The sequence below is a fragment of the Littorina saxatilis genome, linkage group LG1 (genome assembly GCF_037325665.1).
Source record: "Littorina saxatilis isolate snail1 linkage group LG1, US_GU_Lsax_2.0, whole genome shotgun sequence".
In the NCBI taxonomy this organism is placed as follows: Eukaryota; Metazoa; Mollusca; class Gastropoda; order Littorinimorpha; family Littorinidae; genus Littorina; species Littorina saxatilis.
In genome coordinates this window covers 68,263,566-68,276,985 of record NC_090245.1, presented here as the reverse complement: position 1 = coordinate 68,276,985, position 13,420 = coordinate 68,263,566, and the positions used below count along the sequence as shown (strand labels likewise).

General features: G+C 44.7%; 1 protein-coding gene across 3 annotated transcripts in view; it reads left to right on the top strand.

The window, feature by feature from the left end:
- The first annotated feature begins 4,857 nt into the window (after positions 1-4,857).
- LOC138977074 (multiple C2 and transmembrane domain-containing protein 1-like) overlaps positions 4,858-13,420 on the top strand; it is a 99,938-nt gene continuing 91,375 nt past the window's right edge. Inside the window, exons 1-2 of one of the 3 annotated variants that reach the window (XM_070349991.1) lie at positions 4,858-5,910; positions 6,508-7,526. In XM_070349991.1, the coding sequence (XP_070206092.1) occupies positions 6,801-7,526 (726 nt within the window). In that variant the 5' untranslated portion in view covers positions 4,858-5,910; positions 6,508-6,800. Of the gene's footprint in view, positions 7,527-13,420 lie in introns of all 3 variants that reach the window. The other 2 variants (XM_070349989.1, XM_070349997.1) reach the window with 2 other exon arrangements.

The following is a 13,420-nucleotide window of genomic DNA, read 5'->3' as shown; positions in this document are numbered from 1 at the left end:
CATGCCTACAGTCATTGAACTGTGATGATTGAGTTGTTTATCAAGAGGAGGGAGTTTCTAAATCAGTCACGCACAAGCACACTCACGCACGCACGCACGCACACACACACACACACACACACACACACACACACACACACACACACACACACACACACACACACACACACACACACACACACACACACACACACACATTCATTAGCCAAGGGACACGAGTTCATCTGCGAATGTCATTCATATTGCGTGGCTTTTTTTCTTCTGAAACGATGCATACATGATGGTGAATGATCGCATGGTTTAAAGTTCACAGTCTGGCGTTTTCATTGTTATCACGTTACATATCAACCGAACTATTTTATTCAATGAAAAAAGTGGCGAAATTTAGTCAGAACTTGCAGAAAATTATGCTCTGAAGTCAAAAACACATCAAAAGAGAAATGAGAAAGATCTCGGGCTGTCTGCGTTCGTAAATTATTGCCAGTGAAACATAACAACGTTGACCTGGTGATAAGGTCTGTGCTTGTCTTGTAACAGGGCTGCATGTTTCTTGTCGTTTTGCCCCCTCTGATGTCGGGGTTTACAGTCGTTCACAGAACACGATTTTAACCTCGCTAGTCACAGAATATACCTGTCCTACAATAGTGGCGCCTAAGGATGCTTTGATTAATGCCGTGTTGTGTTATAATATTCAGACGAAACGATGCAGTCCCTTTCATCGTGGGAGTGGTAGTTGTAAACAGCCTGTTGGAGATTGCCTGCTTGTTGACTTTGTAGGTTTCATTTGAAGTGAAGAGGTAGCGGTTTTTTCCCAGACAGGAAGAGGAACACGCTCTCTCTCTCACACACACACACACACACACACACACACACACACACACACACACACACACACACACACACACACACACACACACACACACACACACACACACACACACCCGCTTCTGTTATAATTAGTTACTTCTCTACATGACGAAGCTGTTGCGGTGAGAAAGCGAGCTCGCGCGCGCGTGTATGTGTGTGTGTGTGGATTCGCTTGGAACACCTCCCGTCTCCTGCCACAAAACCAGAACTGAGTTGCAAAACACAGCTAACAGAGTGGCAATAAATAATTGATGAAGTCAGGTTGTCCGTGAGTTTTGCTGATTTAGTGGTCATTTTACCTCTCCATAGCGGTGTTGGTAATTGCGATCCCAGGGCGATTGTTATCCGTGTTTTACATGTTGGAGTAGTCATGCGGAGTCCGTTGTGGATTCGTTTCTCCAGTTAATGATATTTCACAAATGGCATGCACATCATTTTGTTTGTTGGAGTTCGTTCGTGTCCATCACATGTTAGTTTGTTTGTACAGTATTTATCAGAGTTACGTTCTTTGCGGTGGGTTACTCGGTATGTCTATCCGAGCTCGCAATGTGCAAATTCAGATGCTCTTTTCTGGTGGGAAAATTAGACATATATATATGAGCTTTTAATCGTTGTGTGTGTTCGCGATGGTTGGCCACCACATTCCGTTTTCTCTGCTCAATTATACTGTCGGGGGTATTCCCAAAAGCGGACGGGGATGATGGGAAGGGGGGGGGGAGGTACTGGACAGATGATGGCCAAGGGGTACATGGTCAGAATGATGAGTTTGTAATTTGTGCTGGATGTTGGATGGCATTATGGTCGTGCGATGTCCCAAAACGGGTAATTTGGCCTCGAAACAGTGCCTCAACTTCGCAAAATGTCATTGTCACAACGGGGTTCAAGTCTTGGTCAGTGGTGTCGATCTGTTGACCCTGTACAAGGTAACACCGAATGTTGTTGAAAGGTAATTCTGTATGGTGTTGAAACAATGCCGCTATCAAGATCAGTAACTTTCAGCGTTGAGAATGGTGTATGGCGGCGTGGAAGGTCAACGAAAAACGGCGGACAAAGCTGGTCGTTACATGCTTGGTTACCTGCCAGATTGGTGAACCTTCTTCAGGACAGGTGTACTGGTCTTCGTTCACATGCATGGCTCATTGCCGGACAGATATACGGGTCCTGCAAATGCAGCCTTGTGGCTAGCAACCGTCCATCCAAGTATGGGGAAACTGGGCTGACCTATTCTGTTGTGAACAAATTGTTTACCTCCATTTATGGATTCACAGATCGGTGGTCACTGGTGACATTAGCAGATGTCATTCGGAAGCGGCGCAGTGAAAGCAGTGATGTGAAAGAAATTGTTGACTGTACACTTACACAAAACATATTTTGCCCAAATTTCACATCATCATTTGTGCCCTCTGAAAGCTTCTTGTGTGATGCATTGTGGGTGGTGTTCTCTAGCAGTGCAACAAGTTCAGTTAACAAAAAGTAACTGATCATTATTTTAAGGTATATGAAACATTTTAATCAGCTATTAATTTTGTTCTTAGTCTACACCAAAAAATGACGTTCAAACTTCGTAGGATTATGTACCACTCCAAAATCTGTTGCGATTGCTATTTGCCGGGGCAAAATCGGTCGACAAACAAGTATCGACCATAATATCAAAATGAAAATGACAAAAAGCGGCTGGGCGTTTGGGTAATAGTGTAGACCCACAAAAAAGACAAAACAACGATGTCGAATGGTAACTAATGCAGTCACAGTAAACTCGTTGCGCGAGCCGTGTGGTCCTACCGACACAGCATTTGATGGTGTGTGGCCAAAACGTTTCACATATCGATCTGCATCGCCAGCAATGCATCACCGCTATGCAGGCACACCACACAACACGCCGCTCCTGGCCCGGTGGTGTAGGAGGGGGAAAGGCCATTCTGATTCATCATCGCCCCACGCTATCGCTTTTAAAGGTACTGAACTTGTCAAATCCAGGTGCACGGAGCCCCTGGGGCTTTTAGTCATACCTCAGGCAGCTATCCGTTAGAAGAACTACCAAGTTTCATTGACTTGCACCCAAAGAGTCAAGAACTGCGATTTATTTACGAATTAATTTCGTACTCGGACCCGGCTGGTCTTGACCTATTTTTAGATCTAAATTTAGATCAGGTAGATCACCACATTATGCACAAAAAGACACGTCACTAAGCAAACTATGTCAGACGTCATCATGAGTTTGTGTAAAACAAAATGGAGGCCGGAATCACTCAGTTGAATCGAACTCCGACCAAACACCACATAATAACTAGGTTAATTTATGCACTCGCGTGAACAAGAAACTGTCGAGCTTCACAGATGTCGTCGTTGGGTAGTTTTGGGTTCGTTTTACTACCATAGGAGAATTTTTGAACTGTAAATGCACTCAGCTGCAACAAAAACGCAAAACGAAGGCTGTGAGCGGCACTGTGCCTTTAAGTCCCTCTAACCGGACGCTACAGTCCTACGCAAATCTATCAAAAGAAGAATACAGAGTTATCTCCCATATGTTGTTCGCTAGCAGTGTTCGCGAGACGAAAATGATTGCAGATTGGCCGACTTCGACAGTTGTCTCCGTTCTGTTCTTCACAGTTATGATAAAGACATCGTTTTAAGGTCAAAACAAGTCGAAATTTTGGGACTGCTGCCGGAAGGAGACCGTAATGTATGGTTGCATCACTGTCAAAAAATCGTCTGCTCCAGCGACCGCCGAAACCAAACGGTTGATTATCACGTGACACTGTTGCCATATTTAGAGTTGTTTGCACAGTAAATACATCCGCGAAAAATAGCTCGCTTGAAACTGTCTAAAATAAAAATTCCTCTGTAATTCAAAAATTACAAAACACCATGAAAAATCATTATCGACGATCGCGAATCTGCTTATATCAATAACACATTACAAAAAGCTCTAAATAGGAAACTCAAGGCATCCTGTCAGGGAGAGAATGAGCCGTACTCATTTTGACCTGAGTTCAGGATGGGGGAAGGACAACCTGCGGGGTCTCTTTTATGGGGCAGCTATTAAACTTAGATCGTATCAACTGCTCTGTGTTTAAATGCGTCGTGAGTGCGTTCGTCATCCTTTGTTGTGCACGATCGTCATTCAAAGTTGACATAATTTGTGTCGGGCTGTGTTGTAAACAAACTTCAAGCGCACAAGGCTGCTGTGTCGTTATTTTGTGTGAGTGAGAGAGAACATGCAGGCTGCTTTGTCGCTATTACTTCGCAGAGAGAGAGTTTGTTTTCTGCACTTCCCGTTGCTTTTGGCTGCGCTAAAAGCAAAACTTTGGTATTGAGCGTGGCTGCTCGGTCCATTGACTTCCTGTGCTTTCTGACGGCCGTGTGAAAGACAAATCTCTTGCGTATTTTAGGCACGGTCGATCGCAATTGTACGGCGCCCGCAAAACGCATGCCCAGGCGGTTAGAGCCCCACTCCGGCCATGGTGTGAAATCGATGATCGAAGAGATTTTGGCGCGCTGCTGTAGAAATCTTGTTACACCACAATGCTCCTAATACTGTGGACTGAGTAAAGGTGTTAACAGTCGCAGCATCACAGTTTCTGTGGCTCTCGTGTTGGTCGATATTCCTCGAAAGCTCGTTGTTTAGGTCCTGTGAGCCTGAGCGACTGGCGAGTGGAGAAAGTGTCCAAGCAGCATATCAGTCACTGTCGTCTGGTCCCAGTCTTTTAAGGTCCGCTTTGTGTGACCATTACTTCACCACAATTGCCGTTTGGCGTGCCACAGGACAACTGTTTGGCCGACAAGCTTAAGGGACCGTCAAACCATAGGAAGATCCACAGTAGTAACAGGTTGTTTAGCGGAGCGTGGCGGTGTGACAGTGTTGGATGGCTTGACGTTGACGTTTAATCCGTCTTTCTGACCTCACCTTGTCCTTGTGAGTCCCTCCCCGCCCCCCTCCTCGCCCCCCTCCTCTCCACCGTCTGCTCCTCCTCAGGTTGTGCGCGATTTGTGCGCGTCGGATCGTTTGAGGGGGGGAGTGTGTGTTGGGTCGTTGTGGCAGCTGACGGTGTAGTTGGCGTGTGTGGTGTTGTGTGGTGTAGGACTGTCTGTCTATCCCGTCCTGCACGGCGTTTTGAAGCAGGGGGATATAGACACAGGGAGACTTGATCGCTTCGTGATTTTCGTGGACACTTGTTGGAGCGATCAATTCAGCAGGGCTTTGCTGGCTGTGTTGTGGTGGTGCTTCTTTCGGTTGTCCTGTGGGACAGTAGCCGGACTTTGATCGACGATTAATTCACTCTATTGTTAGTGGTGTTCCTTTCGCCTTAAGTTCCTACAGGACAGCGGACACTCAGGCAATTGAAGCAATCACTTAAGCTGTGTTTCGCTGTATTGTGGTGTTGCTTTCGGCTGGCCCAAGGGACATGACAGTAACCGGACTTTCATCAGCGATTACTTCTCTCAGTTGTTTGTTGTGTTCCTTTCGCCTTTCTCACAGGACAGCGGACACTCCGTCGTGGATACTTGTCAGTTGAGGCAATCCCTTCAGCAGTGCTTTGCTGTATTGTGGCGTTTCTTTCGGCTGTTCTGTGGCACAGGGGACGAACTTTTATCAGCGATCACTCCACTCTGTTGTTTTGGTGTTCCTTTCGTCTTCCCTGCAGGACAGCGGACACTCGCAGACACTTGTTGACGCAATAATCTGAGCTGTTATTTTGCTGTGTTGTGGTCCTGCTTTCGGCTGTCCTACAGGGGCGGTTGGACTTTCATCGGTGATCACTTCACTCTGTTGTTGTGCTGTTCCTTTCGCCTGTCTTTCGGTCACAGTGACGTACCCTTCACTGGGGATACGACGGGCATTGCTGAGGATTAGAAGTCGTTCCGTCCGTTATCCCTCTTAGTGTTTCTTTTGGTGCAGTTAATTGTCTTCTTGCATGTAGATGGGCGTGTGTGCATCTTCACGGTGTTTTAGTGTGTCAGTGAATAGTTGCACAAGAGTCACTTGTCTTTGCGTGTTACTGTGGGTTCTGATCAATGCAACTTTGGCTGTGCTGTGAAACGGTGATGATTTGTTTACACCTTTTTGCTGCAGACACCCCTGCAGGTGCTAATAAGCAGTATCGTTATCTGTAAATTTTTCTGAATAAATTGTTTAAACCATTAGTGTCAAAGGAAACTGACCCGTGTGTTTTCTGCCCACAGGACACATGACGTGTTTGTACGACTCATATCAGCAGTTTGCTTTGCTAATGAAACCACAGTACATATAGTTTACTCCTTTCCAGTACTTGAGGCGATAGATGTGCTATATAGCTATCACTCGCTCACCCCTCGGGCAATGACATGATTAATTATGGAGGGTCGCCCTGTTTATCGTGGTGTTTAGAGATAACACCAACCACACTCCTCTTCCCAGGCTATAGCTACAGCAAACGACGTTACTCTACATTCTCCGCTCATTTCCAGATCTTGATCACAAAGGCTGAGAAGCGTAGCATTTAATAGTCGTACCTTGTGTGTGCAATTCGCCCTGATTGTGCGTAGATGTGAGACGGTTATGCATGTGGTGACACAGCCAGCCTTTGCCTGTGTTTTTTGTGTGTGCCTTGTACGCCTTTTGTGACTGGCTATACAGAAACTGAATTAAACTTTCTACAGGTCAGCTGTGATTTCAGCTGTGCGGCTTTCAGAGGCGGGAAGGATTTTTGATTAGATATGAGACACGTGACGTTTGAACAGAATATATCGCTTGGAAAAAAGTCTGCAACTGATGTCAACGGTTCTAGTTCTCGTGCAATCATGGAGTAAACCACTGTGAGCAGATGCATCCGCCGATGAGGAAAGGTACTCTTGTGGCAACAAAACTAGCCCCAGGGGACAGGTCTCCCAGGCCCGACTAGGTCACCAGTCAGACGGAAAAATCCTCGACACACAAACAAGCAGAACTCACCATGCATGCTTTCCTCAAGCGGCAGTACAAGAAAGGGCGCGGGAAGATGGGCAGTGGTACCACCGGCAGCAGTAAGAGAAGCGTCAAGCACCGAGAAGAAGACGACAGTGCGGGTCCTATCGGCACGCTCAAGTACCAAGACGCCGTCAGCAAGTCCATGGACTCCCTGCTCATGGTGGCCTCCAGCGTGCCTCTGCCCACTCACGCCCAGCTCACCCCGGACCCCGGCCGGTCCAAGAAGCGAGGAAGGAGATTGAGGGTGAGAGGGGACTCCTCTTCTTCCTCCTCTCTACAACGCCACTCCGATCAGGAAATCCTGGGCATGGAGCGACGCCACTCCTTCGACTACCCCAACGGCAAGTTCTCCGACGACGACGAGGAGGACGACGACGACACTTTCAGCGAGGGAGGGGTGTCGAGGAGCCTGGAGGTGTCTCCCGTGCACAGGGGCACGCGCACCGACTCCATGGACAGCCGGGACACGTTCCGCGCCCTGCACCAGTCCTTCCTTACCTCGCTCGAAAACTCGGCCAGCTTCACCAGCGAGAAGGGGGACTTCACCGACTCCGACAACGACAACCGCAGCTACGTCAGCTTCCACGATGACGACAGCCGCGTGTTTGTGATGACGGCGGATGAGAACGACCAAGGCGATGTGGTCACGCACGAGGAATCGCCGCACGGTTCGCCCGCTGCTGTTCACCAGGCCGTGGAACTGTCCAGACAGGTAATTGGTCTCATTTACCCACTGCGGGATTGGGTAAGGTTCTTGTTGAATGTTGGGATCTTCTCCTGGGGAGAAAAGATAAAATTGCAGTGCACCGTTACCCACTTTCCACGTTCCTCCAAAAATGTGTGATAACGGAAGTAAATCATGACGTCAAACCTTAGTATTATCTTCTCCTTCGCATGTTCTTAATCCTTCCTTGTATTCTCTAAAAATAGTTCTTCAGGTTATACTGTTGGTGCCTTTTTACATTCGCGCAATGTTTTCGTGTGGTGTTTTGTTTGGTAGTTGTGTGTGTGTGTGTGTGTACGAGTGAGTGGGTGGCGTCCCCCCCCCCTCTCTCTCTCTCTCTCTCTCTCTCTCTCTCTCTCTCTCTCTCTCTCTCTCTCTTTTTATTTTGTCGTTGCTTGTTTGAGCTCTTTACCCGCATCATTACCTGCCTCTTCTCGTAATGCTCTAACCTCTTATCGCGTGCATGGCTTTGTTCCGGCGAAGCTCTGCTAATCACGTGGCGACATTTTACGGTGTGGGTGGATGCTTGATTGAAATGCGCTGTTTTCTGTTTAATCTTTCGTCAGGGTTGTACATCAAAGCTTCCAAGATTCGACATTTGTTTGATCCCAGATTTTATCCCCGGTTTCTCGTGTTTTGGTTTGGTTCGCAGCAAACGACAACCTTTTATGTTTACGACAGGTGTTGTTAATTTGGGTTTACTATTTCTGTGCTTAGGCCAAAAAAAAAATAATATAGGTGTGGTTAAGGTAACATAGTCAAAAAATAGGGTAGGAAGGTAGGCAATCACTTTTTTTTTAAACTTTTTTTTTAAACTTTTTTTTTTTAATGTATACAAATTAAACCTACTTGACAGGGAAATAAGTGTGCGACTATGGATATTCTTTTGAACAATTTTTCCCTTTTTTTCCCCTTTTTTTTCTTCTCTTTTTTGATTTTATTTCTTTTATATACATATAAACACAACATAACATACAGCATACACAGAGTTTATCAACAAAGCGCATACATACGCACATACCTAGCTAGACAAGACACAGACATAGACAGTAGGGTGGGTTGTTGAAAAGACAGGGAACATGGAAGGGGGGGAGACTGAGGTTGGGGGAGGGGAGGGGGGGGGGGTAACTGAGGTTGGGGGAGGGGAGGGGGGGGGGGGGTAGGTGGGGACGGTGGTCACACTTTAGCCTCCAAGTATACATGGGGTTTAATTATCGGCATAAAAGTGCTGTATAACCTGTTATGAATAAATGGGTCAGGGGGTATCACATTCAAAAATGTTCATACGAAATCAATCAATACAATTATCCTATGGCATCAATGAAAAAAGTGTCTATATAAACACCAATCTTTTGCAAATTTACCATAATAATTATTTACACTAGCATTATAGCCTACTTTTCGATCAAAAACCTTTGTTTAACAATTTTCACAAAAACATTTAGTGTTGGGACTGTCTTATTTAATTTGGCTCCGAATATACTTTGTTTGGCAAGGAGAATAAACAAATCAAAAACAGCATCCGTATGAAAGTTGTCCAAATACCCTAAAATGACAAGCTCTTTTGACAAATTCAAATTACTGCAATGTGTGAAATTTAGGCATAACTATTCTGTGAAATCAGACCAAAAAAGCTTAACTCTTTTGAACTTAACTTTATAAAAAAAACACTTAGAAGATCTGTGGGTTTTTTGGACAACAAAATGTAATAAAAAGTTATAGGGTCGGCCCCTAAAAATAGGGTAGGTCGGGTTACCGTAACCACACCTATTTTTTGTTTAGGCCTTAGTGCCTAAGGGGGCATGCCGCATGTGCTTTTTAACAAAAGTTGATAAGGTAGAACTATGCGGATCAGACAAATGGGAACAGTTTCTTTTTCATTATTCGTTTCTAGACGATCGGTGGATGTTGTAAATATTTTGTAACGCATGCGTACAAACTCGGTTACATTTGTTGTACGAAGCCTGAAATAATAATAATAATAATAATAATGCAAACTTTTATAGCGCTATTCTAGAAAAATGTCTACTCTTAGCGCTTTACAATACATACATCGACCAAGCATACTATACACGCACAGGCAAAGAAATGGTTAAATTCCACCTCGCTTTGACGCGTTATTAAACGACGATAATTCAACGAGTATGTATTGCTAGATTTAGAGGTAGTGGTGGTGGATTGCCAGTAGGAGAAACGTGTTACTGTGTACATGTTACTGTCTGTCTGTAAGTCTGTCTGTCTCGTGCATGTGCGAACATGTAGTCTCTTCTCTGCTGGATACATGTAGAACGAACGCATCACGGAGACACAGGTTTTCATGATGCATAACGAGATAGGGATTATGTCAGAAAGTCTATGTCTGTGTCACGAGATCAAACCGTTTAATATCACACTGTAGTTCAACGACACCAACCTGTGAGATGAAGTTGTTTTTGTGGGCTTTTTCGTTTTTGAGTCACTTGAGAAAAAGTGACTCTATGTAATCGGTCAGTGTTAGTCTGTCCGGCCGGCCGTCCGGCCGTCCGTAGACACCACCTTAACGTTGGACTTTTCTCGGAAACTATCAAAGCGATCGGGCTCATATTTTGTTTAGTCGTGACCTCCAATGACCTCTACACTTTAACGATGGTTTCGTTGACCTTTGACCTTTTTCAAGGTCACAGGTCAGCGTCAAAGGAAAAATTAGACATTTTATATCTTTGACAAAGTATCTCGGAAACTATCAAAGCGATCGGGCTCATATTTTGTTTAGTCGTGACCTCCAATGACCTCTACACTTTAACGATGGTTTCGTTGACCTTTGACCTTTTTCAAGGTCACAGGTCAGCGTCAAAGGAAAAATTAGACATTTTATATCTTTGACAAAGTTCATCGGATGTGATTGAAACTTTGTAGGATTATTCTTTACATCAAAGTATTTACATCTGTAGCCTTTTACGAACGTTATCAGAAAAACAAGGGAGATAACTAGCCTTTTCTGTTCGGCAACACACAACTTAACGTTGGGCTTTTCTCGGAAACTATAAAAGTGACCGGGCTCAAATTTTATGTGAACGTGACTCATTGTGTTGTGAATAGCAATTTCTTCCTGTCCATCTGATGCCTCATATAATATTCAGAACTGCGAAAGTGACTCGATCGAGCGTTTGCTCTTCTTGTTCTTTCCACGCTTTATCTGAAAGCAGGCAAACTGGATAAAAACAAGAACACAAAGAAGAAGTAGAACAACAACAATAATGACATTAACAGCAGCGACTGTTATAAATTGCTTGACTTCGTTCTCACCATGAACAAACAGAGCTGACGTTGCAGGGTAAAATTTGCATTTCAGTGGCGTTGTGATTTTTAACTGACTACAGGAATTACCACAGCTGGCACTGATACCTCTGGCTGCTGCTGCTGCGTACCCGTCACCGCTTGTTGTTGACTGTCGACATGTCCAGTGTCACTGCCACACACTGCAATTGAGTTTCTCTTGCGGTCTGACGTGCATACGTCCAAGCTTTGTTTTTTGTCCAAGCTGATTTTGACAGTGGACAATTTTTGAGAGAGAAAAGTTAATATTGCTGTGAGAGAAAGAAGGGGGCGGGGTGGCGGGGGGGGGGGGGGGGGGGGGGGGCGTGGATGGAGATATAATCAGGAATGTGAGTATACAATGAAAATGACTTAGAAAGGGGTTCCAGGGATGGGGGAGTCGGCATACGACGAAGGCTGAACCTTATTTTAAATCGCCGAAAAGATTGCCATGGTTATGGCGAAATTGCCGAACCTTTTTCACGGGATAAGGCGACTCCAAGGACTGCTGAAAACTTCTTGACCTTTCATGGGTTGGTTTTAACGATTACAAAGGGAGGAGGATGGGAGATACATGCTGTTTCATGGCAATTTCACTACACCGACATTATCGTGTTTCTCGGGAAAAGCATCGTGGAATATATTTTTAGACAAGCTTACTAACAATAAATTTCCTGTTTTTGTTTTGGTACTCTATCTTTCGTTACCTTATTATTGTTATGAATTTTAATGTTCCAGTCTGTTCTTAAAGTAGGTAATTACTCAAATCGCCAGGCTGTTATGGAAGCGATACCAAATTCACAGCACGATTGTATTACGGATCAAATGACGCTGTTCACGTTGTGCAAATGTATGATGGGTCGGTTGGTTCTGGGTTTTAAACGTCCATGCAGCCTAATTGGCTATGCAGGACCGATGATGAGTAGACACCGGCTGCAACGCGACTGGTGTCATCTGGCATCGAAGTGATTGTGTTCTTTTAGGTCGATACACGTTTTGCGTGCAGAACGATCATTAAACGCTTTGTTTGCATATTGTGAAGTGTTTTCGCATATTAGCCCTTATCGATGCATTTGTATGAGCTGTCGGGCTTGCTGTTTATCTGGGTTATTAGTGACAACCTGACTTTGTTATAAAACCGGTGGTTATTATGTGGCTGTCGTTAAACATAACGTGTACGGTGTTATCGTATGGTTATACGCAGGTAACTTGTCACATTAATTTGTTCGTCGACTGTTAAATAATTATAAAGTCGACTGCGCGTTAGTTTGCACATTGTGTGTTTGAATGTATGTGTGGGTGTGTGTGTGTATGTGTGTGTGTGTGTGTGTGTGTGTGTGTGTGTGTGTGTGTGTGTGTAAGAGAGATAAAAAAAAGAGAGAGAGAGAGAGAGAGAGAGATAGTTCAAGCTGAATAATTATGTATGTGCAGCAGGTTCTGAGTGCTTTGCAGCTGGTGTTGAATTCATAAGAGACGGTTAGATTTATGTTGCTTGGTCAATTGCACAATGTGGCGCAGCTGCAAGTAAGTCACAAACATGATCACACTTTCTGTTGATGTAGCTATTAAAAGAAATCCATGAATACCGTTGCGTAGAAGGAGAAGACAGGAAATCTTTAAAACAAAAAAACAAAAACAATTTTTTTTAAACCACACACACACACAACTGTACGTCAGCATCCACAGCTTGATAAAGGTACTTTGAAGAAAGGAAAGTTGCAGCTATGTATGCTCTCCAGTCAATATTCTGACGAGAGTACTCGTTTAGACCTGCATTTATGCAGATGTTCGTTCGGTTGTGTAGTCGGCCGTCTCTGGCTTTAAAGTGTTGTGACAACATCTAACGGACTATTTCAGAGAATAGTTTTAGTCCTGTCCTTGATTTTCAAACCTGGGAGTTCCAAATTACTCTGTTTGCTATTTTATACGTGTTTTCCAGCACAGTGTTGAAGAGGCTTCGAGCTCAGTGCTTCCTGATGTTTACGTCTGGGATCTTCAGAAATAACTCAAAAATGTAATTTTGTAGGTTAAAGCCCCGGATGATTTCAGACCAAATATGCATCAGAACCGAATCATCAAAAATAAAGGTTGACGGGGCAGAGTGGTTGCAAGTATTTAGTTGCTATCAGTGGCACGTTTACAAATGCGAACTGACTCTTCGTGGAGCTAGCGGGAGATTGAGGCCGTAACCCTATCACTGACACTGTCCAAGACATAAGTCTGTCGGGAGTTCATACAGCCTGTCATCCTATTTCCTTTCCATCGTTGTCGCATGCTGGCTCTTACAAGTGAACCGTGCAGCACACCGAATAAACTCGTCCATTAAAGGCCAACATCCAAAAGAATTTTTCTCCTGGAGCGACCTAAACTTGAACCCGTCGCTATTCTTGCTTGTCTGTTTACTTCGTGCTGCACGCAGAAATCGAGCGACTTCCTTGCCGCGTGGATTGACGAAGCTATTTTATTCTCGTGACTGAAAACACTGCAGTGCGTGCAGTTTTTGACGAGCCGCAGGAGCGGCGACTCATATGGTCTCGGCTCGAAAGCTGTCTGTGGAGGCTGCGTGCTATAATTAGCTGACCTGCTGC